This window comes from Petaurus breviceps, unplaced genomic scaffold (assembly GCF_028583685.1).
Source record: "Petaurus breviceps papuanus isolate PSGF00001 unplaced genomic scaffold, PetGlider_PUasm1.0 90823, whole genome shotgun sequence".
Taxonomy (NCBI): Eukaryota; Metazoa; Chordata; class Mammalia; order Diprotodontia; family Petauridae; genus Petaurus; species Petaurus breviceps.
Window position 1 is genome coordinate 8,046,036 of NW_027187352.1, and position 23,974 is coordinate 8,070,009.

At 39.1% G+C, this 23,974-nt stretch overlaps 1 protein-coding gene and 1 pseudogene across 1 annotated transcript in view; both read right to left on the reverse strand.

Moving 5' to 3' along the window:
- GDPD4 (glycerophosphodiester phosphodiesterase domain containing 4) overlaps positions 1–23,974 on the reverse strand; it is a 120,295-nt gene that overhangs the window by 26,940 nt on the left and 69,381 nt on the right. Inside the window, exons 10-13 of the mRNA XM_069070774.1 lie at positions 23,555–23,637; positions 21,654–21,804; positions 12,423–12,647; positions 10,460–10,617 (exon numbers count right to left, since the gene is read on the reverse strand). Of these exons, the coding sequence (XP_068926875.1) occupies positions 10,460–10,617; positions 12,423–12,647; positions 21,654–21,804; positions 23,555–23,637 (617 nt within the window). The remainder of the gene's footprint in view (positions 1–10,459; positions 10,618–12,422; positions 12,648–21,653; positions 21,805–23,554; positions 23,638–23,974) is intronic.
- On the reverse strand, positions 14,694–17,971 carry LOC138148381 (ubiquitin-conjugating enzyme E2 D3-like; annotated as a pseudogene).

Sequence of the window (23,974 nt, forward strand, 5' to 3'; positions counted from 1 at the left end):
ACTTTGTTTGAACCTGTTTGTGACTTTGTTGAGCCTTGACTTCCCAGGAACAGAGACTGGGAAGGATTTGAGGTGGACTGGATGATGTGAGCTTCAGCATGGCACAGGAAGTGTTCTGAGAGCTGGACAAGGACCTGGGAGCTGCCTGCCTTCGAACCCAGGTGACAGTTTGGTGAATCCAGGTAGGATCTGGGACCATGGAAGGGGATCTAGGGAATCTGAGAGACCACCCTGAGTCAAGCTGAAAGGAGACTTTACTTGGATACTGTGTATTGACTGAGAAATTGTAATTTACTAGTGACATAGGGGTGGAGGGCCTGTGTATTTTCTGATGATTAAATTGAATGATGACTGAATAAGAAATTGATTTGTAACTTAGTGTGCTCCATGAGTGGAGAGTTTTGACTTTTGTACTTGGTGTCCTTTAAGAAGGCAAACCTCCTTAAGGATGATTAAGATGGTTGAATGATTGAGTTACTAAATGACTGTTCTTTGTTCAAAACTTTGTGACCACTATGGTGAAAACTATGTGGCCATTTTAGTGATAAGCTGTTTTGAATGCTGTATCTTGATTCTCTGTGACAAGTTGTTTGTTTTTGTTTTGTTTTTGCTTTTTGGAGGGGGAAGGCAGGGCAATCGGGGTTAAGTGACTTGCCCAAGGTGTAATAGTAATGGCATTTAAAGATTCCCCTGTATTGGCTTGGTTTTTGGTTTGATTGTGTTAAAACCCAGAGCTTGTTAATCCCACCTGTGGGATGGACTTGTTGAGTGAAAAGAAAGTCCTGAACTGGGAGGAGCTGGTGACGTAGATCTCGAGAGACACAAGAGAGAGGCAGAAGAACTTTTTGGAAGCAGCACCCTCGTGGAGGCAGAGAGAGACTGAGAGGATTGCTGAGGGCCACCTTGAATCGCCCTGGACTTTTGAGACCTGCCCCCAGAGCTGCCAAGGACTGAGGAGACATGGCTGTTTTGCTGGTACTTTGTCTGTCTGTTTTGATGTTGTTTTGCCAGATTTGTCCACTGGTGAAAGACAGTCCTGTTGTTGAAGAAGTCCTGGAACCTGGCTGTTGGCTAAGAGCTCCTGAGACTGTCCTGCAGACAGAGAGTGAATACTGTCCACTGGTGAAGGACAGTGCTGTTGTTGCAGGAGTCTGGGAACCTTTCTGTTGGTTCAGAAGCCCTGAAGAAGGATTTTCTTGTTGTATGTTTACATAAATCCTGGGAGAGGCTTTTGATAATGTTTTCAGGGGTCCTAGGACAGTTCTGCAGACAGAGAATGAATTAATGAAGACACTGGCAATGTATCTTATGGCCTTGCTAAGCTTTGTCTCCCCAGGAACAAAGATTGCTGAGAACTTGCCTCTGTCAAGATGAAGAAAAGACCTCCATTTGGGTATTAAGTGCTGTGCTTAAACTTGATTGTAACTCTGGGGTAGATTCAATTGTGATCCAGGGGTGGGGAACTTTTGACCTTTTTGTGTTCTATGGTTGAACAAATGAATGTACTTTACTTATGATTGGAAATTAATCTCCATTTGAGAAGAGGGGCTTTGTGATGGACTAAATGAAGGTATAGCCTAGGGGTGGAGTAGTATTTAGAACAGGGACTTTGTAATTGATTGAATGAATGTAAGGTCCTGGGGTGGGGTAGTACTTGGAGATTATTTAATCACACTTAGTAAATGCTGTATTTTGAATGATGTCATATTTTGATCTTCTCTGTTCTTAATTTGTCACTGAATAAAATGGAGAGCACCTATGCTGGTATTTTGAACCTTGGGAAGTTGCCTTTCCTTGGCATTACATTACACAAGGTCACATGGCTAGTTTTGTGTTAAGTGTCTGAGGCCATATTTTAACTCAGGTCCTCCTGACTCCAGGGCAGGTGCTCTATTCACTGAGCCACCTAGCCGCTCCTATGATAAGTTGTAACATTGTGAATGCTGTACCTTGATTTTCTGTAAATGTTTTGCTCTGATTTGTTATTGAATAAACAGAGTGTTCACTATACTGTGTAATCAGAACCTTGAAAAGCTGTTCACAGCAGCATTCTTCCGGAAAGCTGCTTGAGCTTGGCTTTAGAGGTGTCTTCATAAAGGCCCTCTTTTCACCTCATTGTTTCCAGCTGTGCTGCAGTGTTGTGAGAGGCCATGCTTTAGGGGAAGGGCTGTGGGGCCTTGCCCCTCTGAAGTCATATGAAAGAAGAGTATTAGTTAAGCATCTGAAAGAATGCACCATAATGAAGAGGGGGCTCAAGAAAGAACAGGAGTCCAGAGGAGACATAATCATGCAGGAGAGCTTTGAAACCAATGTGTTGAATTGATTATATACTTGAAAAAAAAAGCTTGTAGTGGAGAGTCATGGTTTCATATGCAATACAATTTTTTCTGTTCTTTGCATTTGTTTATTGGTGTTTGTAAGATCCAAAATAACAAAAATTTTAAATGTAAAAAAGAAAAACATTAGCCCAGAATAAGAGATATATAGCCCCACAGACAAATTACAAAAACAGAATATACAATCTGAAAGTAGAATGTGAACCTAAATAGTCCAAAGCATCTCCAAGCTAGGTTTATAATAAAAAACTGCCATGAATTAAAATGAACTTCTCTTGTTTGAAGAGGTGAAAGCTTATGGATATGGAAGATGCCTTTAAGTTGGACTTGGTGAATGTGTTGGTTAGTTTTGCTGAACTGCTTTCCTGTTCTTTTTTATTCTTAGTTAGAAAGGAATCATTTGAGAAATATAGGTATTTTTTTTTAAATATCAAGTCAACAATCATTTATTCAATGCCGGCTATGTGCAAGGCATTGGGGGTATCAAGACAAAAAGCAAACCAGAAGCTACTTTCAAAGAGCTTACGCTCTGCAGGGGAAGACTATATGAAAAGAGTAAAGAAACTCAACGGTAATTTGAGGAGAGAGCCAATGAGAACGAGCAGAAGGATAAAGTCTTCCCATAGAAAATAGCACCTGAGCTCAAGGTTGACGGAAGCTTAAGATTCTAAGAACTGGAGGGAAGAAAGGAGCACAAAGCCGAGTCTGGGGATGTGCCGGTCAGCCTGGGCAAAGTGGAGGTGGTGGAAGTAGAGTTTGGGTGCAGGGAAGAGCAAGTAAATGAATCTGGCCAGAACAGAGAGTGCAAAAGGGGGAGTGGAGAAAAGTTGGTTGGAAAAAACTGGCTACTCAAACTGAGACATTCCCTCATTCCTGCCCCAGCTGCTCAAATTATCCTAGAGTCCCTTATTGTTTTTAGTGTTTTATTTTCCCCAATTACATGTAAAAACAATTTCTAACATTCATTTTTAATTTTTTTTTTAGAAGAAATCAGGATTAAGTGATTTGCCCAGGGTCACACAGTTGGTAAGTGTTTGGGGCTGCATTTGAACTTGGGTCCTTCTGACTCAAAGGACATGTTCTATCCACTTAGTTGCCGTAGTTTCTTTTTTTTTTAATTTTGAGTTCCAGATTTTCTCCTTCCTCACTCCCCCTCATGGAAATTGCAAACAATTTGATATAGGTTATACATGCGCAATCATGTAAAACATATTTCAATATTAGTATTGTTTGTTAAAGAGAACACAGACCAAAAACCCAAGAAAATTAAATAAGTTTAAAAAAAAAGCATGCTTCGATCTACATTCAGTTCTTACTTTGGAAGTGTAAAGTATTTTTCATCATAAGCCCTTTGGAATCGTCTTGGTCCAGAGTATCTTACGCCATACTTATATGTGCTCATGACATACTCCCTGCAGCAGACTGTAAACTCATCGAAGGTAGACTGTTTTTTTTTTTTTTAAGCAATAGGGATTAAGTAACTTGCTCAAGGTTACACGGCCAGTTATTTCTGGGTGTGGTGCTGAGTATCTGAGCCCGGATTTGATCCAGGTTATCCCGACACTGGAGCCGGTACTCTTACTCGCTGAGCCACCTGGCCGTCCCTAAGCAATTGGGGTTAAGTAACTTGCTCAAGGTTACACGGCCAGGTGTTTCTGGGTGGGTGCTAAGTGTCTGAGCCCGGGATTCAATCTCCAGGTCTTCTCAACACTGGAGCCGGTGCTCTTACTCACTGTGCTACCTGGTCGCCCCAGCAGACTGTTTTTTTAAAAAAAATATATTTTCTTTCAGTCAGCAAAAATCTGCTTTCTCTTATTCCCACTTTAACCACCTCCTCCCTCAACTAAGAGACAAATAAAAACAGAAGTGCTGATCCAAACATGTACAGGCAAGAAAAACAAATTTCTACAATGTCCACATCCAAAAAACAAACACATCTCATTCTACTCTCCATCTATCAGGAGATAGGTAGCATGTTTCATAATTTGTCCTCTGGAATCACGGTTGTTTATTACGCAGATTAGAATTCCTAATCCTTTCAGAGTTGTTTGTCTTTACCATATTGCCATCATTGTATTTGTTCTTCCAGTCTTATTCACTTCACTCTGCATCAGTTCATATAAACCTTTCTAGGCTTCTCTGAAATCGTCCCTTTTATAATTTGTCATAGCACTTACATACTAGAACTTGTTCAGACATTTCCCAATTGATGCACACACCATTAGATTCCCATTCTTTGCCACTTCAGAAAGAGCTAGAAATACTTTTATATACCCTAACTTAGTGTGTTTTGTTTAGGACTAATCCTTCTTTCAATCTACCCTTCCCCTTCTATTTCCCTGTTGAGTGAAATGTATTTTTATGCCCAACTGTGTGTTTCTGTGCATGTGTACATATTCTTCCTCCCTCTGACCAGTTTAGATGAGTGAGGTTCATGGCAATCACTTCTCCCCACCCCCTCCTCTCTGTATAGAGGTCTACTTGCACACTTTGATTAAATGAGATAATTATTCCCAACCTTCTTTTTCCTTCTCTCCTCCCACCACACCCCCAAATGTATTTATCTTCTTCTTTCCTTCCATTCTTTTTTTAAGGTCATCAGGACATAACAGAACTACTTCCAGGAATTGTCAACTGGAATTTCTCTATGAGTCCTGATTATGATGGGATTCAGAGGGGATATATGTGTCATCTCATCTCCTCATAATTGAATTGTGCAGTTTACCCTTGTTTTGTCCTTTGACTGTTTGTTTTTATTTACCATTTTTATATTTCCCTTAATGTCTATGTTTGAACTTCCAAGTTTCTCTACAGCTCTGGTCTTTTTATCAGGAATGCTTGAAAGTCTTCTAATTCCATTAAATGAAGCATTTTACTTAGTTTTACTGGATAATTTATTCTTGGCTGGAAGCCCACATATCTTTGCCTCCTGAAAAAGTATATTCTAAGCTCTCTGATCCTTGAGTAGTGGCTGCTAAATTGCATATGATCTGAATGTAGCCCCTCCCTACTTGAATTTTTGCTTTCTGGCTGCTTGTGGTATATTTTCTTTGATTTGGAATCTCTGGATTTTGGTTACAATGTTCCTGGAAGTTTATACTTTGGGGTTTCTTTCAGAAGGTGACTAGTGGATTATCTCTATTTCTACTTTGTCTTCTGGTGCTAAGAGATCTGGGCAATTTTCTTTTAAGATTTCTTGATGTATTATGTTTTTCAGGTCAGTTGTTCTTGAGATACCTTGTATTTTCTTCATTTTTTTCAGTCTTTTGACTTTGCTTTAATGTTTTTTGTCTCATGGAGTCATTGAATACCATTTGGTCTATTCTAATTTTCAGTGAGTTGGCTGCTTGGGCAAGATTTTATACCTCTTAAGCTGTTAATTCCCTTTCCAATACTTTTTTCACAACTCTCATTTCTTTTCCATTTTTTCCCCCAGTGCTCTCATTTCACTTGTAAAAAAATTTTCAATTCTTTTTTACATTTGCTTTATCTCTTCCCAGAATTATATCTGACTTTTTGCCCATACTGTGTCTTCCTTTAAAGCTTGGCTTATAGCTGTTTTGGAGTCACTCTTTTTCTGGGTTTGGGCCTTGAGCTCCCTGTCTTCATAATAGTTTTTTATGGTGAGATTCTTTTTTCTGCTGTTGTTCATTCTTTGCTCGTTCTTCAGGACTACTTTTTGACTCTGAACTTGATTTTAGGGTCGAATTCTAGACCTGGGTGTGGGTCTGAGCAACAGCAGACTACTGCTACAATTAGCTACTATCAGTCTGCTATGAAGCTCTGCTTGGTTCGGAGGGACAGAATGGCAGGCTCCCCTTAGTTCTAGGATTTCTGACTTACTTATTCCTCTGCAGACTTCATTCAGCTCCTAGGGACCTGAGCCACACCAATGCTGCTTCCTTCTTTCAGTACACCCCATAGGGCCCTCATCACCCTAGAAAGTCATTCCTAGACACAGGTCCCTACCTCAGTCCACCCTGGATCTATGACCTAAAACTGAAGAGTGGGCAACAAAGTTGCCAGTCGGCACATGTTCTCATCCTGGTATGCTGGTATGGGTCTGGGACTTTCTCTTGCCCTGGTATGCAGACAGCCTATATATAATGGAGTGTTCCAAATAGTATATTCTATTCAAATCATCAGTTTTTCTACATATTACCAACAAAACCCAGCAGGAAGAGAAAGAAAAAATATTTAATTCATAATATCTACAGATTATAAAAAATATTCTGGAATCCACCTACTAAGAAGTACATAAGAACCAAATGAATAAAACTACAAAACACTTTACAGAAATAAAGACAGACTTAAGTAAGTTGAGTAATAGTAATTGATCATAGTTTGGCCAAGGTAATATGATAAAAATATCAGTACTAGCTAAATTAATTTACTGATTCATTATCATTCCAATCAAATTACCAAAGGATTATTTTAGAGAGCTAGAAAAAAAACAACAGCAAAATCCATCTAGAGGAACAAAAGTTCAGATTCTCAAAGGAAATAATGAAAAAAGTGGGAAGAAAGGAAATCAAGCCATACTCCACAATAAAGTAGTCATCATTCAAAACAATTTGATACTTGCTAAAAAAAAGAGAAAAGCCACTCAGTGGAACAGATTAGGTAAACAACCTACATTAGCAAATGAACATAGTGTTTGATAAACCTTGTGACCACAACTACTAAAGTAGGCTCATTATTCAATGAAAAATGCTGGGGAAATTGGAAAACAACTGGGGAGAAATTAGATCTAGATCAAGAAATCACAACATATACACACATCCATACACATATGTATGCATGTATGTGTGTATATATATATGTATACACACATACTCCATATGATCTAGATATAAAAGGATCATATCATAAGCAAATTGGAGGATCAAGAAAGAAGGTACTTTTCCCAATTATGGATGGGGAAAGTTCATGACAAAACAAGTGAAAAAAGTGTATCATGGAAGATAAAATGTACAATTCTGATCTTATAAAAGTGAAAAAAAGTGAATTCCATTAAAATTAGAGGGGAAATAGTTAATTGGGTGTGATATTCAACTCTCCAAGAGATGAATGATCAAAGGATATGAACAGGCAGTTCTCAAAGAAAGCTTAATAAATGAATGAATGGGTGAATGAATGAACTAAGATAAATGCAATTTAAAGCAACTCTGAGGTTCAATTTCATGCCTCAAACGTGAGCAGAAATGATAACAACAAGGGGCAGGCAGTATTGGTGGAACTATGAATTAGTCTGGCCATTCTGGAAAGCAATTTGGAACTGTGTCCCAAAAGTCACTAAACTATGTCTGCCCCTTGGACTAGAGAAACCACTCACTACTAGGCCCAAAATCCCAAAGAGAGAAAAGGAAGCAGAAAAGAACCCGTATCTACAAAAATCTTTAAAACAGCTCTTTTTATCATAGCAAAGAGCTGTTAACAAAGGGGTGCCTATTAACTGGGGATTGGTTGCACAAATCATAGTGTATGAATATAATGTCATACTCTTGTACCATAAGAAATTACTAAAGGGAAAGTTTCAGAGAGACCTGAATATGAACTAATGTACTTATAAATATGCAGAACCAGGATAACAATAAATACAGTAACAATAACATTGTAAAGAAAAACACCTTTGAAAGAGTTAAGAATTCATGCAATGTAACCATGACTTCAGGGGGCCAAGGATGAAGCATACCACCTACTTTTTTTTTTCTTTTGCTTTTTAGAGGGCAATTGGGGTTAAGTAACTTGCCCAAGGTCACACGGCTAGTAAGTGTTAAGTGTCTGAGGCTGCATTTGAACTCAGGTCCTCCTGACTTCAGGGCCAGTGCTCTACTCACTGCGCCACCTAGTCGTATACCACCTACTTCTTTATAGCGAGGTGATGAACTTAAATTCAAGATAAAACAATTTTTTAATAAAGCAGATGTGTGAATTAGTTTTATCTGACTAAATGCATTGATTACAAGCCTTATATTTTTCCTACTTTATTGGGAATAGGAATTTGGAGAGGAAAGGACAGAGGAGCTAGTGATAGTATCACCAAAGGGGGGGGAAAAAGAGAAGAGAATTATTGGTGTGTTTTAAAAATCACAAAGAAGAGAACAGAAGGATATTAAGAAGTGAACACAGAAAAATTGAACAGATTTGAAAGTAAGGTGTTGAGTTCATTACATTTTAAAAAACAAGCTGTACGTAACAGATTTGCTGTTTAATATATAACCCCCTTTTCCTGCTCTACTTTGTAAATGGAAATGTTCTTAGGGGTAGGGGCTGGTGCTCAATTTGAAATCATTTCTTTTTTTCAAAGAAAATAGCTCTAACTGGATTATGTGGATAGAGAACCAAGGTTTTCATAGAATCAAAGAATTTCGGCATTGGAAAGATTCGTTTAGCCTGATTCATTTAAAAGAAATGCCCCCCTACAATACTGCTGACATACATTCATCCTGCCCCCAGTTCAGGAGACCTCACTAGCTCTCAAGCCAGTCCATTCTACTATCAGCTGTATCTATTAGAAAGTTTTTCTTTATATTATGCCAAAATCTGCCTCTCTGTAACCTCTTCTCATCACTCTTAGTTCTGTACACAAGGTTCAAGCAGAACAGGTCTATTCCATTTTACATAAGAGAGTCCTTCAAATACTTCAAGGCAATAAGCACAACATACAAGCCATCTTCCCCCTCCCCCTTCCCAAGACCACCAAATATCTTCTCCCAGCTAAACACCCCCAGTCCATTCAAACATTTCTCATCTAGTTGCCCTCTTGATATCCATATCACCCTCCTCTAGATGCACTCTAGTTTTTCAATGCAATTCCTAATTCAGAATATCATCACAGAACTGAAACTCCAGGTAGTTACTGATATAATACAATGTACCTATATACCTATTTAATGTTTTTCCAAATATCGCTCTAATTGCTTATTTATAAATATTATATTTATTGATACTAATCGTCCTATTGAAATGAGTCAACAAATTCTGCTTTTATTTCCATTAGAAAATTATAACAAAATTCTCCTTCCAATTACTAATCAAATTTGCTTATTTGAACCACAGGGCTGTGACTGAGGTACCACCTGGTGGGCCCATGCAAGATGTGGAATTTTAAAAGGTTCAAGAGGTGTGATTTCTGGGTAATTTAATCATTTTATTAACAATGCCAGCATTTAATAAAAGGACAGTCATTTGGCCATCTCTCACTTAGACCAAAGGCAACCATGGCGGAAGCCTCATGGCTTATAGGCCTACTGGAAGAGGGTTGTTCCCAAGGGTGGCAATCAACTCTGATTGGTTAAAAATTAATGAGAAAATTAATATTACAAGTGGCTAAATCTATTCAAATGAACTTTGATTTACTTCTAAGTCATTTACTTCTAAGCTATCCATAGCCTTGGACAATCTATTCAAAGAATTTATCCCTACCCAAACCTTCCTAGAGGACAATGGCTTCCCTATCTGGGTGGGGTCTGGATAGAGTAGAGGGAAAGAGGTCTTGAAATGAGAATAAAAGAAAAAAGGGAAAATTTTAATCTCCCCAAGTCATTGGTTATTAATAATCACTTCTCTCAAGAGAAGTTCATGGAAGGAATTAATAGTTTTTTGAATCCTGGTCTTAGAAATAATATAAAATAATCAACATCTGAGACAAAACTAAGACAAATGAGAAGTGATATCACAAATTATCAGAGTATTGATTGGGTTTAATCAATGAAGGCTTCCTGAAGGAAGTTGAGGAATATGTCAATGGATACATAAGGGAAGAAAGGTGTAATAAAAGCACTAAATCCTTGCATATGTAGATAGAAGTGAGAACACAATAGCTTAACTAGAGTGAAGAGTCTGGGTAGAGTAGAGATCCTTTGTTGTAGTATGGACGCTGTTGGCAATCTGGCTGAAGTTTAAGGGCTCTTCAGAAGAAAATACAAATATAAAAAATAGAATACATATGGAAGGAAACAAATTATAGTAAAATACAATTATCACTATGCTAATAATAATTTTAGAAACAAGGTCACAGACCCCCAGATTAAAGCCTCTGGTGTAGAGGAATGAAAAGATATAAGAAAGGTTTGTGGTAGAAAGGGACAGGGGTGTCACCTACTTGGGGAATCACCTACTTGATATCCTTGCTGTTTATATCCTTGTAACCAAGGTTCAATCCTCTAATTCCTATTTTCAAGAGGTCAGGAAGGGGCAACTTCTTTCCCAGCACTTGTCTGTAACGTGGAGCTATCATTTGAACATCTGCCCTAAGCTGCCCTGGCAACCAAAGGACCTGTAAAGAGTAGAGGAGAGGCTAGTTGTCAGGTCACTGGCAGGAGATAACTGTAGGCACTCACCATTAGAAGGCACTTTATGATTCAGAAGGGTCAATACTAGAACATGCTAGCACATTTGATCCTCACAGTAATGACAAAAAAAAAATGGGTCTTAGAATTCTCATTTGATGGATGAGAAATTCCCAGAGGTCAAAGGTTCTAGAGTTAGAAGAGACTCTAGACTGGTCTAGTCTGAACCCTCCTCTTCCTTGATGAGGGAACTAGAGCCGCCCCCCCCCAGACAAGTGAAGTGAATCTGCCTCACTCACAGTGGTTACTGGCAGAGCCAGGGGCCAGCATTCTTTCTACCACACCAAACAAAGAGAATGTGTTGGAGAGCAAATGGAGCCCCTAAACCAGGCCTCCAAGAGTCAGAAGGGACTTTTAAGAGCATCTAATCTAACCCATGCCTGAAGAGAGATCCCCTCTGTGACATCCCCAACAGGTGATCATGTCACCTTTACTTGGAGAACTCCAGGTACTGCAAGCTCACTGCTTTATAAAGCACCCATCAATTCTACTTTCAGACATCTTTGTTAGGAAGTTCTATCCCTATATGCAGTTCAAATCTTCCCCCTCAGCAACTTTTACCAGTTGCCCCTAGCTACACCCTCGTTGGCTAAGAAGTACAAGGATAATTTCTGTTGTATTCTACATCACCCCTCCCCCCACTTAGTCTTTCTTTTTCTTCACTGAAGCAAATTGCCTGCCAACCCCCCCCACGCCCCCCCCCCCCCCGCAAACATATTTCCAAGTTCCATTTGGAACTGGTTCCATCCCTGTGAAGGTTGACAGTATTAAAGGAAGAAAAAGAGCTCCCAGCAGCAGCTTTGGTGCATCAATCCAACAAACATTCACCAGGAAAGCTCTCCCAGGAACCCTCCTTGAAGTTCTTCCAGATTGGGGTTCCTCAAGAATACCTTTCTTTCAGCTGTTGACGCCATGAGCCTGGTACCCACCATAAGTGAGGCTTCTATGCTAGAGGCTAGTTGATGCCACCCAGCATCTTTGTGTTGGGTTACTTATTTACTCTTTGTCCCTGGGCAATCCATTCCCCCCTCTGGCTCTGTTTCCCCATTTATAAAATGAGGGAATTGGAAGAGATGGTACCTAAGGTCCCTTTTAGCTCTAAATCCTATGAGTTTGGTGTCCATGGTGGGACCCATGAGCATGAAATAAGCAAATGGCAAAGAAATAGCTAGAGCTATTTATGTGCTTATGCTTCTCTTAAAAGAGGGTTGATGTTTCACTTGGTTTCCAGTAAAATTTGGCTAATATTACCAATTCAGGCTTAGCTCACTTGCAAATGGATATTCCTATTAGGAAACTGACCACTCAGAAATAAAGAAATATGCAAGGAATAGCTAACATTTCTATGGTACTCTGTAATTTACAAATCCCTACAAAGCATAAAAAATCAGGGCCCAATTAATCGCTATTAAATGATTTGCCCAAGTTACATGGTGTTAAGTGGCAGAACCAGGAATTGAATCTGTCTTCCAATACTAAGTACATTACTCTTTCCACACCACTCTAGCTGATCTTCAGCTGACCAGCCATCATGCATATCTGAGTCCAATGGCTGGGGTCTTCAGAAAGTAAGAGTGACAAACAAGGGATCTCCCTTGGACACTAGGATGTCATAATACATTTCTCATTCTTTCTCCCTTCTCCCCCCACCTTGCCCTTAACCTAGCACTTAGCACAGTGTGTGGCACATAATAAGTACTTTTTAAAAATGTTGATTAATTGACAGACCTACCAGATTGCTTTTAATCCCTACTTCATTCATCATTACTTCTAACACTTTCATGATCCATGTATTTCTATAAGGATGTTTCCTTGGTGGACGGTAGAGATCAAATATCACCAGTTTATTTTCCTTGTTTGCAAGTCTCAAGAAATTGCTTAGTTTCATAATTGACTGATTCTTTGCCATCTCTTCATCCTTTTTTGTCAGTGGTGCCATGTATTTAAATGGCTTAGCCTAGAATTAAGCAATAATGGCAATAAACAAATTGGCATAGACATACATATACAGTGGTGATAACAAACATTTCCTAGCTTCCCAGGCTATGTGTTGTTCACATACAAAGCAGAATAAATTTACTTATGGCAACCTTTTTGGTCTTCTATTCTTTACAAAATCACAGAATCAAGGGTGGTCAAGAGGGCTCATGTGCCATCTAGTCCAATTCATTCCTGAGCAAGAATACTCAGTGCTACAGACTGTCTGACGTGTTCCTCCAAACTCTACTCCAAGACTTGTAGTTTTTGATGAAGAACTCACTACCTGAAAAGTAAGCTCATCCCACATCTGGACAATGCATTGTTAGAAAGTTTTTTAATTACACTGAGCTTAATTCTGCCTCTGCAACTTCTGTTCATTGGTCCCGGGATTGAGGAACTGAGCATGAAACCTGAGTAACTAGGAAACAAATTATCAAAAGCTAAACAAGTACAGAAGAACAATTCTTAAAAACTTATAAGAGGATGGGAAAAAAGTTTTAACTAATAAATAAAACTAAGAGCTGTTTTTAAGAGACCAATAAAATTAATAAACCATTAAATAACTATAAGAGAAGAAAACTGAATTATTCAAAATAAAAATGATTAAGTCAAATTTACACTGAGCAGAAAGGAAATAAAAGAAATCATCCAAATGATTTAATCTCTAATTAACTATCTCTTACATAATTTAAACTCCCATCTAAAACAACCTAAACATCTCTAATTAAAACTAAAAATTTAAAGAAAATGGATAATTATCTACAAAAATATAAAATATTCTGATTAACAAAATTAGAATTAGATATTAAAAACCAAAATCTTAGAAAGGGAAATCAAGCAAGAAATAAATCATCAAAGGAAAAATTCTGTTCCAAATGAATTTACAATTGAAGTTTATCAAATAACTCAAATAGCAATTTACATCATTGCTACAAAAATTCTAATAATTAAAATGTATGCTGTGTAAAATTCCTTTTTTGAGATAATTATAGTCTTGAATTCAAACTAATGGTAGATAATGGGGAAAAGATTATTATATACCTACATATAATACTATATATTACTATACTAGTATCTAAAAGATTACTATATGATATTTATTCATGAATAGCAATGCAAAAATTCTAAGTTAAATCTTAGGGAAAAGACTGAATCTATCCATAAAATTACTCACTATGACCAAGCTGGATTTTTGTACCAAGGATACAATGATAGTCCAACAGTAGGAAAACAACTACTATAATTAATCACATAAATATAAAGATATAGAAAAAGTCAAACAAAATATAGCACTCACTTGTGGGTTCTTTTTTTGTTTATGCAATTTTATTGAAGAAAAACACATCAATTATTAGCAGAACTATTAGTTGATCACTCATCCATTGACAACTTGTATCATTTATTCAGTGCTATATTAAACAGTGTATTGGAAGATAGATTAACTAACAGCTCCAAGCCTCCTAACAAAATTTAAATGATAAATACAAAAAGTTCAAGACCCTATTTTGGAATACAAGGGGTGTTTGACTTCAAATTTCCATTCTCTGTAGAACGAGAACAGGTCATTCCTTTACTGACGTGTGGAAAATACACCCCATTTTCTGTTCTGCTGATGCTATAAATTCAGTACCAAGTCTCCAACCACATCAGTTATGAGCAAAAAGCATATCATGAAACCCAAATCTCTAACAATGAAAGGCTTAAACAAGATGGATGATACGACAGTAATATTGCTTCCTTTGATATGACAACTTTGCATCCATATCCCTCCATCTTAGATGGTATCTTCAGCATCTGTTAGAGCAGTGAGGAATGGTTTTAGTCTCATAACCAAGTTAGAGTGAAGACATTGGACACATACTCCATTTTTAAAAAAATTCTGAATCTTGAGCTACTGTACTCTTATAACTACTTTACAGTTTCTAAAAGTAGTTATTGCCCCAAAATGGAAGAACTTAAGTCTTCTCAGATGGGCATGTGCATGAATGGAGGGAAACGAAAAATAAAATTTTAAAAGATGGGGTCTGATTGGGGAGCAGCCAGATAAGAAAATTTAAAAAGGGAGAGTAATTTAAAGTTTATTCCAGCTACAATGCAGGTTATTTTGACTTTAAGGTAGCATCACATGGCATACTTCTGAGTCCATTCTCGAGATATTTTGTTGTACTTGTCTCTGTTTTATGTTCCGTGCAATCTCTGGCACTAAGGAGTCTTCTGGGTTTGGATCACATAGCAGTGAACAAATAGATATTTAGAAATAGTTAAAGGAGAAGATGGAGGAGTAGAAACAGGACTTCTGCAGGGCTCCCACTCCCACCTCCTCCAATTCATGTAAAAGGTGACTGAACAAACTTTGGAGCTAGAGAACCCACAAAATGACACTGAGAAGCTAACCTCCTGCTGAGGACAGTCCGGCAGGAAGAGGCCAGCCCAGCATTCTGGAAGCTGAGCCCAGCTCCTTGAAAGCCCCAGGTTTTAGCCTCAGGAAGGCCACAACCAGCCTCCAGCTGGAGGGACTTCAGATCACCAGCACCTGTGGCAGTTTCCAGAATTACCAACCCATAGATACTAAGGACAAAGTGAGAGGTCAGTGCAGTGTGGACTTTGGGACCTGGGAATTCGGGAGTGCAGTCGGCCTTTACCCCCAGGGTGAGAAGCGGCTGAGGCTCCACGGCCGTGCAGCTGCCACCACATGGCTGCTTCAGAGCTCCTGGCCTGCAGATTGTAGAGGCACCAAGCAACCAGTCTGAGAGGTAATCATTCTTGCTTTAACTTGCTTTAATCTGGATTGTGGTCTAGGGTGGAGGTCCTGGGGTGCATGACCAGTTTGCCAGAGCTTGAGGAGGCTTCAGAGAAGGCACCCAACTAATGGCTCCAGCAGCTGAGAAAACCCCAGCAATTGGGACAAAGCTCCTCCTTCTGGTAGCAGAGTTCTACTGTGGCAAAAAGCTCAAAAGTCAAGTAAGTGAATGGCAACATGAGCAAACGAGGAAAGCAAGGCAAGTACAGTAATACGACTTTGGACTCCTCTTTGGGGGACAAAAAGGATCAGGGTATGGAACAGGAAAAAGACAGCAAAGTCAGAACTCCTGCACCAGAAGCTTCCAAGAAAAGAATAAGCTGCTTACCGGCCATAGAGGAGCTTAAAAAGGATTTTGAAAACCAAATAGCAGAAGTAGAGGAAAAAATGGGAAGAGAACTGAGAATGATGCAAGAAAATTATAAAATGAGAGTCAATAACCAGACTGAAGAAAATAACACCTTAAAAATAGACTAACTCAAATGGCAAAAGAGGCTCAAAAAGCCAATGAGAAGAAGAATGCCTTAAAAAGCCAAATTTGCCAGATGGAAAAAGAATTTCAAAAGCTCACTGAAGAGAATCATTCCTTCACAATTAGATTGGAGCAAATGGAACCTAGTGACTTCGAGAAATCAAGACACTATATTAAACAGATCCAAACAAATGAAAAAATAGAAGGCAATGTGAAATATCTCATGGAAAAAAACACTGACCTGGAACATAGATCCAGGAGAGATAATCTAAAAATTATTGGACTACTTGAAAGCCATGATCAAAAAAAGAACCTAGAAATCATTCTCCAAGAAATTCTCAAGGAAAATCCCCCTGATGTTTTAGAATCAGAGGACAAAATAGAGCTTGAAAGAATCCACCAATAACCTCCTGAAAAAGATCCCCCCCAAAAAAACTCCTAGGAATATTATAGCCAGGTTCTGGACTTCCCAGATCAAGGAGAAAATATTATAAGCAGCCAGGAAAAAACAATTTGAATACTGTGGAAACACAATCAGGATAACACAGTATCTGATAGCTTCTACACTGAGGGATCAAAGGGCTTGGAATATGATATTCCAGCATTCAAAGGAGCTGGGATTAAAACCAAGGATCGCCTACCCAGCAAAACTAAATATCGTGTTTCAGGGGAAAATATGGCCATTCAATGGAATAGAAGACTTTCAAGCATTCTTGATGAAAAAAACAGAGTTGAATAGAAAATTTGACATTCAGATACAAGAAGCAAGAGAAGCTTGAGAAGGTAAACAGGGAAAAGAATCATAAGGAACTTATCAAAGTTGAACTACTTACATTCCTACATGGAAAAATGATAATTGTAACTTATGAAACTTTTCTCAGTGTGAGAATAGTTGAAGGGATAGAAATGTGTGTGTATATATGTATGTATACATATATATCTATATAGGAGGGTATATGGGTATATGAATACATATGTGAGTATGTGTATATATGTGTACAGGTATACATAGACAAGGTACAGGACCAGTTTAATAGGAAGAGATGATACTTAAAAGGTGAAATTAAGAGGTGAGAGGGGAATATAATGAGAGGAGATGGGGAGAGATAGAATGAGGTAAATTATCTCATATAAAAGAGGCAAGGGAAAACACAATGGAGGGGAAGAACAGGGAGGCAAAAGGGAATGAGTTAACCTTATTCTCAATGAATTTGGCTTAGGAGGGGAATGACATACACACTAAATAGGGTATCTCACCCTACAGGAGAGTAGGGGAGAAGGGGATGAGAGGGGGGATGATGGAAGGGAGGGCAGGCTGTAGAGGGGAGGGAAGTTGGAAGCACTCACTTTTGAAAAGGGACAGGATCAAAGTAGAGAACAGAACACGTAGGGGGTGGAATGGGATGGAGGGAAATATAGTCAGTCTTTCACAATATATCCACTATGGAAATGTTTTGCATAGCTACACATGTACAACATATATGGAATTGCTTATCTTCCCAGTAAGGGTGGGTGAAGAGGGAGGTAGGGAAAGAATCTGGAATTCAAAAGTTTAAAATCAAATGTTTAAAAAATACATTGTTAATATTAATATTATTTTACATATAACTGGGAAATAAGATATGCAGACACTGGGGCATAGAGATCCACCATGCCCTAGTGGAAAGTTGGAGGGGGTATGGGGAAAGATATAGGAGAGAGCAGATTGGGAGAGGGGACATTCACTGGGATCGCTGTTTTGGGGTGGTGGGCAGGGGAAAAATGGGGAGAAAATTTGTAACTCAAAATCTTGTGGAAATGAATGATGTAACCTAAAAAATAAAGTAAAATTAACTACAAAAAAAAGAAACAGTTAAAGCAGGAGACCACCAGGATCTTAGAATATTGAGCTAAATGCTGCCATTACTGTTAATGTTTGGATGATAAATTCGTAAATGCAACTTAGGGCGGTTTGTAGGGGTGGTCTGTGGGGAAACGAATTGTCAAATAGTATACACCACCTTAGATATGGGCTGTCATTAGGTCCCATAATAGTGGCTTGCCAATGAAACATATCCTCCCCAATTGGACCTGAGGAACACAGTTCTGGGAGATCATGGGTCAAATCACTAAGTTCCTTAATAATACATTTCAGTGTCACAGTGTGTGCATCTATACGCCTGACTCCGCACTCTCTTTGGTGAACAGAAGGGTCCGGCCCAAAAGTCCTAATGTCCAGGTGGCAGGGAGGGGTTGGGGAGAGGGGATCTCTCTTCTCACACTGGCTCCACCCGACCCAGGAGCATAGGGGTTAGGGTCTCCCTGCAGAAGCTTGTGCCTCCCCAGCCCTACGGGGCTCACATGCCTACTTGTGGATTGTTTTAAATTACCCTAAAAAAGATTAGAATGGAAGGGTCCATCTTTAATAGGTTCAAAATCATGTAGCCAAAATTACACGATAGCATTCCTTTCAATGGGGAAGCACTGAAAATTTTCCTCAAAAGTATAGGGATAAAGCAAGGATGTTATTATAATGACCATTAAAAGAGCTCAGCTGAAGAACTGAACTAAAACACCAGAACTGGGGCAGGATGTGTATGGAACTGTGTGGCCCTTTATTAAGTCTGAAGGAAAGAGCCCAGAATCCAGCTAGGTGCAGTTCTGTCCTCCCACAAGTCACTTGGGGAAGAAATTGAAGCTGTGAAATCATGAACCTCTCAGTAAAGGGGAGGGAAGGGGCTAAGTGGATTTGAGGTTCAGTCCCCAGGAAAACCATAATCAAAGGGAAAGCAATCAGAAAGTGAGCAATAGAGGACTATAATAAGAAGGGAAAAACTGACATTACCAAAGGTCTTAAAAATTAGAAGACTCAATTAAAGATCTTAAGCATAAGCAGATAAACCAACAGAGAAGATATCAACACAAGGGAATATGGCCTCCTGATCAAGTAAAAGTGTACAGATATCTCTGAAGAAAAATAAGACAAAGGGACATGAATCAGTGCCTGATGAGGCTAAAGACTTTTGGATTCTAAAGAAAGCCCACAACAATAGAATGTTCCTGACTGGTTTAGAAGAGAAAGAATAATGATGAATGCATAATTTAAGGCCTGCACAGCAGAAATAATCAGAATAGAAAAACTTTAATTCATTACAGAAAATCTCACTCAAAAAACAAACAAAAGAATATCTGACTGGGAATACAAATGCACATAAGAGAAAGATAACCTGGAAAAAGAAAAAGAAGTAATACTGTTGAAGGAAAACATGACCTTCACCCAGGCCAAACATTGATCTCAAAGGCAGGATACAGAGACAACCTAAGAATTACCCATCTACCAAAGGAACACAAGTAAAAAACAAACAAAATGTCCAAGCACCATAATACATTCACTTCTCCAAATTTCTAAACAAAGAAAACAGAGTGCTAATTAAAAGAATCCAAGGATCACTTCCAGAGGAAAAAAAGTTAAACTTAATGTTATTCCAACCAAACTGCCAAATACCAGACAAAACATAACAGAATTAATTTGGGGGAATAAAATTTGATTAAAGAAACATTTATTAAGCACTTACTGTTGTGCAAGGCAATGTGCTGAGTAGTGGGCATACAAAGGCAAAAATGAAATAGTCCTTGCCCTCAAGGAGCTTTCATTCTACAAGGGGGATGAACAAAGTATACTGTCATAAAAAAAAATTTCAAGAGGGAGACAACAATAGTAATTCTTGGGAGCACAAAAGGCATCATCTAGGTATAGGTGTGGCAACATGGCCAGATTGGTGTTTTAGCATAATCAATTTGCTGCTCTGTGGAGGATGGATTGGAGGAAGATTAGAAATAGAGAGACCAATTAGGAGTCTACTATTATAATCTAGACTATAGGTGATGAGGACTCAAACTAGGATATCTACTATATGAATGGAGAGAAGACAGATGTTAAAAAATGTTGTGATAAAAAAGACTTGTCAACTTGGATATGGTGATTGAGGAAGAAGGAAGAGTTAGAGATAGCTCCAAAGTTGCAAACCAGGGTTACTGAAAGGACAGAGTACCATGGAGAGAAACAGGAAAATCTGAAAAAGTATTAGGTGTTAGGGAAAGTATAAGGAATCTATTTTGTGGAAAGAAGTTGAAGCGTTTGATGAACTTGGATGAGAAGCTGTATAAGGGGACATCCACTTATGTCATGGTATTGAAGCCACCGAAACAGAGACAGGGTTTGGGAGGGAAAGGAAAGCTGAGTTAGATTGACTCTTTGAAAAAGGAGGGACAGGGAGTTGGAGGTAGATAGATGTCAATATTATGAGAACTTTATAAAATGTTATGAGGATTAAAAAAAATTCTTTTGGGGTGCCTAGGTGGCACAGTGAATAAAGCACTGGCTCTGGAGTCAGGAGGACCTGAGTTCAAATCCGGCCTCAGACACTTTACACTTACTAGCTATGTGACCTTGGGCAAGTCACTTAACCCAAATTACCCTGCCTTCCCCCCCTCCAAAAATTATTCTTTTCATTAGATTTCATTATTTGGAATTTATGGGGCTATTCCTCTTGGAACATTTGGTAACTGAAGCCTATTTTCTGCTAATATTAACCTCACCTGGTTAAAACCTGACTCACTGAATGTTAGCATTAAAAGAAGACTTCTGACATTCCTGAGATAAGGAACCAAATGAGAGAAAGAAGGGAATAATGACATTTACAAAATTTTACTGGTGGAAGAATTCCCCCTGATGGTCACCTTTGGCTATGTTTGTGACATCGAAACCTCCTCTCAATTAGTGAATTGGAATGTATACATACAGTTTTGCAAACTGAGTGTTTAAATCTGTAACTTAGTCTCTTTATTAATTTGTTCTAACTTTGTTCAACCTTAATTGAAGGAAGTATGAGATAATGAATCTGTTTGACAAGTCCTGTGTGACCTTTATGGCCCTAACAGTGTGAATTATCCAAGCTTCACCTGTTTCATCTCCTACTGGCAGTTTGGGAATCTTTAGGAGACAGTGCTCTGGCATTTATGATAGAGGGGAAGGGCAAGAGGCAAGGTGAGGAAGGGCACAGAAATTTATTAAGTACCCACTATGTGTGAGACATTGGGCTAAATGCTTTGCAAATATTATGTTATTTGAGGTAGCTGGAAAGAAGTTTCCTTACTTGTTATCTATCTCGATATTCTGTTTAATTAGATGCTTTTGCTTTGAGTTAATGTGCATTCTGGTTTGGCCTGGTAAAAAGAAGCATCAGATGGGGGCTCATGGGTTGTGGTTTGAAAGAGAGCTTGCCCTAAAGTGTCCCTTTAAGTTGGGTGAAGGTTATAAGAGCCCATGTTTGAGGAAGAAATCTTGGTTCACTCCCCAAAATCTTTCCAGATCCGAATACCAAGTCTCTTATTCCTTCTGGGTCTTTTTCCTCTTTTATAAAATAAGGAGTTTGGACAAAATAGATAAACTTTATGCTCTCTTTCCAGGCCTGTAAATTTGTATTTTCTCTTCTCCTGCCAACAGTCACATTAACGGTGAACCACTCAAATGGATACAAACTTTAAGGGCAGGGACAGGGCAATCACTTGTTGGGTAGTTATAGTGAGAATCCCTTTCTGAGAACAGATCAGATTAAATAGCTGCTGAGGTTTCTTCCAATTCTAAAATCCTGTAATTTTGACACGGGGACTCAGTTAGTGTGGCCCATGTGTCATTCCAGGTTGGCCAGCTCTGAGCCCGGCCCTATTACCTTGAAGAACCATTGGCCTGAGTTCAGGGTTTCCAGGGTTTGCCAAGTGAACATAGAGGCAGGCATGTCAGAGAAATCCGGCAAGATGTCATGGATATTAGTTGTTCTCCTCAGGGTGGTGTCATGCATGAGGAAAGGAACACCATCATAACTGTGGACAGACAGAGGGCAAGGAAGGGGTATTTACTTGATTGGCATTTCCCAAGGGAGGACGGTTGGAAGGATCAGCTAGTTTCATCTTCTGGCTACTGAATTCTAATGATGGAAACTCCCCCCAAGCTCATGCTTAACCAATGGGGTCTGGGGCCATGTAGCATCAAAGTCCAGGTCATGACAATAACTCATTCCAATATACATATACTCATAAACCAATGGCTACTAAGTGAGACCTATGTAATCTTTCTAGGGTTTACCACTGTCTTGAAATATTAACAAAACTAACTCCCTAGTCTGAAGCCCACATAAAGAAACTACAAAGTACAGCACACATATTTTCAGACTTTTTTGGTGTAACAATCAGTTATACAGATTTTTAAAAATTCTTTTCTTTTTGTCTTAAAAAATATCATTTGTTGGGGTGGCTAGGTGGCACAGTGAGTAGAGTGCTGGTCCTGGAGTCATGAGGACCTGAGTTTGGATCTGGCCTCTGACACTTAACACAACAACAACAACAAAAAAAACCTAGCAGTGTGACCTTGGGCAAGTTACTTAACCCCAAATGCCCTCCAAAAAGCAAATGTATTTATATATATATATATATATAAAATTTATTATATGGGTGACTCTGGGAGGCAGAGGTGGAGGGATAGTGGGAGGAAATTATGGTGATGTAAAAAAAAAACAAGTGATTCCCATAAAACTTATTTTTAAAAAATCAAAAGGACTCACACAGACTCGCATGATCCAGAGATACCCTGAATCCTCATTCGCTCTAGGACATGCTGCAATATTCTCTGGCTCATCTATAATAATGTGGCTTATTTTAGATAACCACCAGCACCTGCAAAGCTCTGACTTCCAATTGTTTTCTATTCCAGTTATCCTGAGGACATGATTAATGTGACAGGCCCAGGCTAGCCTGGGCTCCTCCCTCTGCTCACATGCTCAATGCCTATATTGACAGATCCCTGTGCCATTACCAGAAGCTTGACTATCACTGTCCCCATTCATATATTTGTTCAAGTTATTCAAAACCCAGTAGGGGTCTGCTGAAGGCTGCTATTGCCATACTTGGGCAAGGCTACTGGCAGCAAAATTATGAAATCAGTTGACCTTGGATTCAGGGTCCATTCCACTATTACCATGCTACCCTCTCCCTCCTCCTCCTGTTCTAATTAAAGGTACTGACATTACTTCTTGGGTGCCTTTCCAAATTTGCCTGAGGGTGTGTCTTCCCTCTGGAAGTCCCATATACCATACCATGACCTAAGTTGTCAAGGTATCTGTGATCAACCTGGGTCATCACAACTGTGCATAGAGAAGGTGTATGTTGTATAAGGGAGAAAGTTGGCAGAGAACTACACATGTTTGTAGGAAGGCTGCATAATTTGCAGAGTATATAGTGTGTATATTGTGGGAATATAATGTGCCAGGGGAATTTACTAGGTGTGGAGGCAGGGCATTTATGTATGGAGAGAGCAGCTGTATTATGTATATTTTTTGTACGTAGTTTGTGCATATTTGGGGGAGAAGGTATCTCTTCACTGGAGGAAATTGTGTGGCATGTGTTTATGTCGGTGTTGGGATGGAGTGGTTCTTTGTGGAGTGGAAGATATTGTGCTCTTGTGAAAGGTGACTAGGTAGTGCCTGCATGGGGATGTGACACGTGTTGGTGAGGTGGAGTTTCTGTGCATGGAGGTAAATCCTTAGTCTGACACAAAATGTCCTGACTCTACTCTTACCTGAGGGTGACATCAGTCTCCAGCCCTGTGGCACCATGTTCAATAGCTTTCTCAAAGGCCATCTGGGTATTCTCTGGTGCCAGCTAATGAAAAAGAACAGGAAAGCAGAATCATTTGCCAATCTCTTCTTTTACCTTCCATAAGAGTAAGGGAAGGATGATTGTCTCTTAACAAGAGGAGAGGAGACATTAGAAGGAGAAGGAGATCTCATAGCCTCCCATCTGCCCCTGGCCTCTCCTTGCTGCCCTGGCATTGCACAATAAAATAGCTTTAGTCTAACCTTTCCAACACTTGCCAGGTCCCTTTGTTGAACCTACTTTCAAAAACGCTGGTCATCTGAGGCAGCAGAAAGAGCATCAGACTGGTGGCCAAAAGACCTCTTTATAGTCTTCAATTTGCCACTATATGTTTCTGAACAAG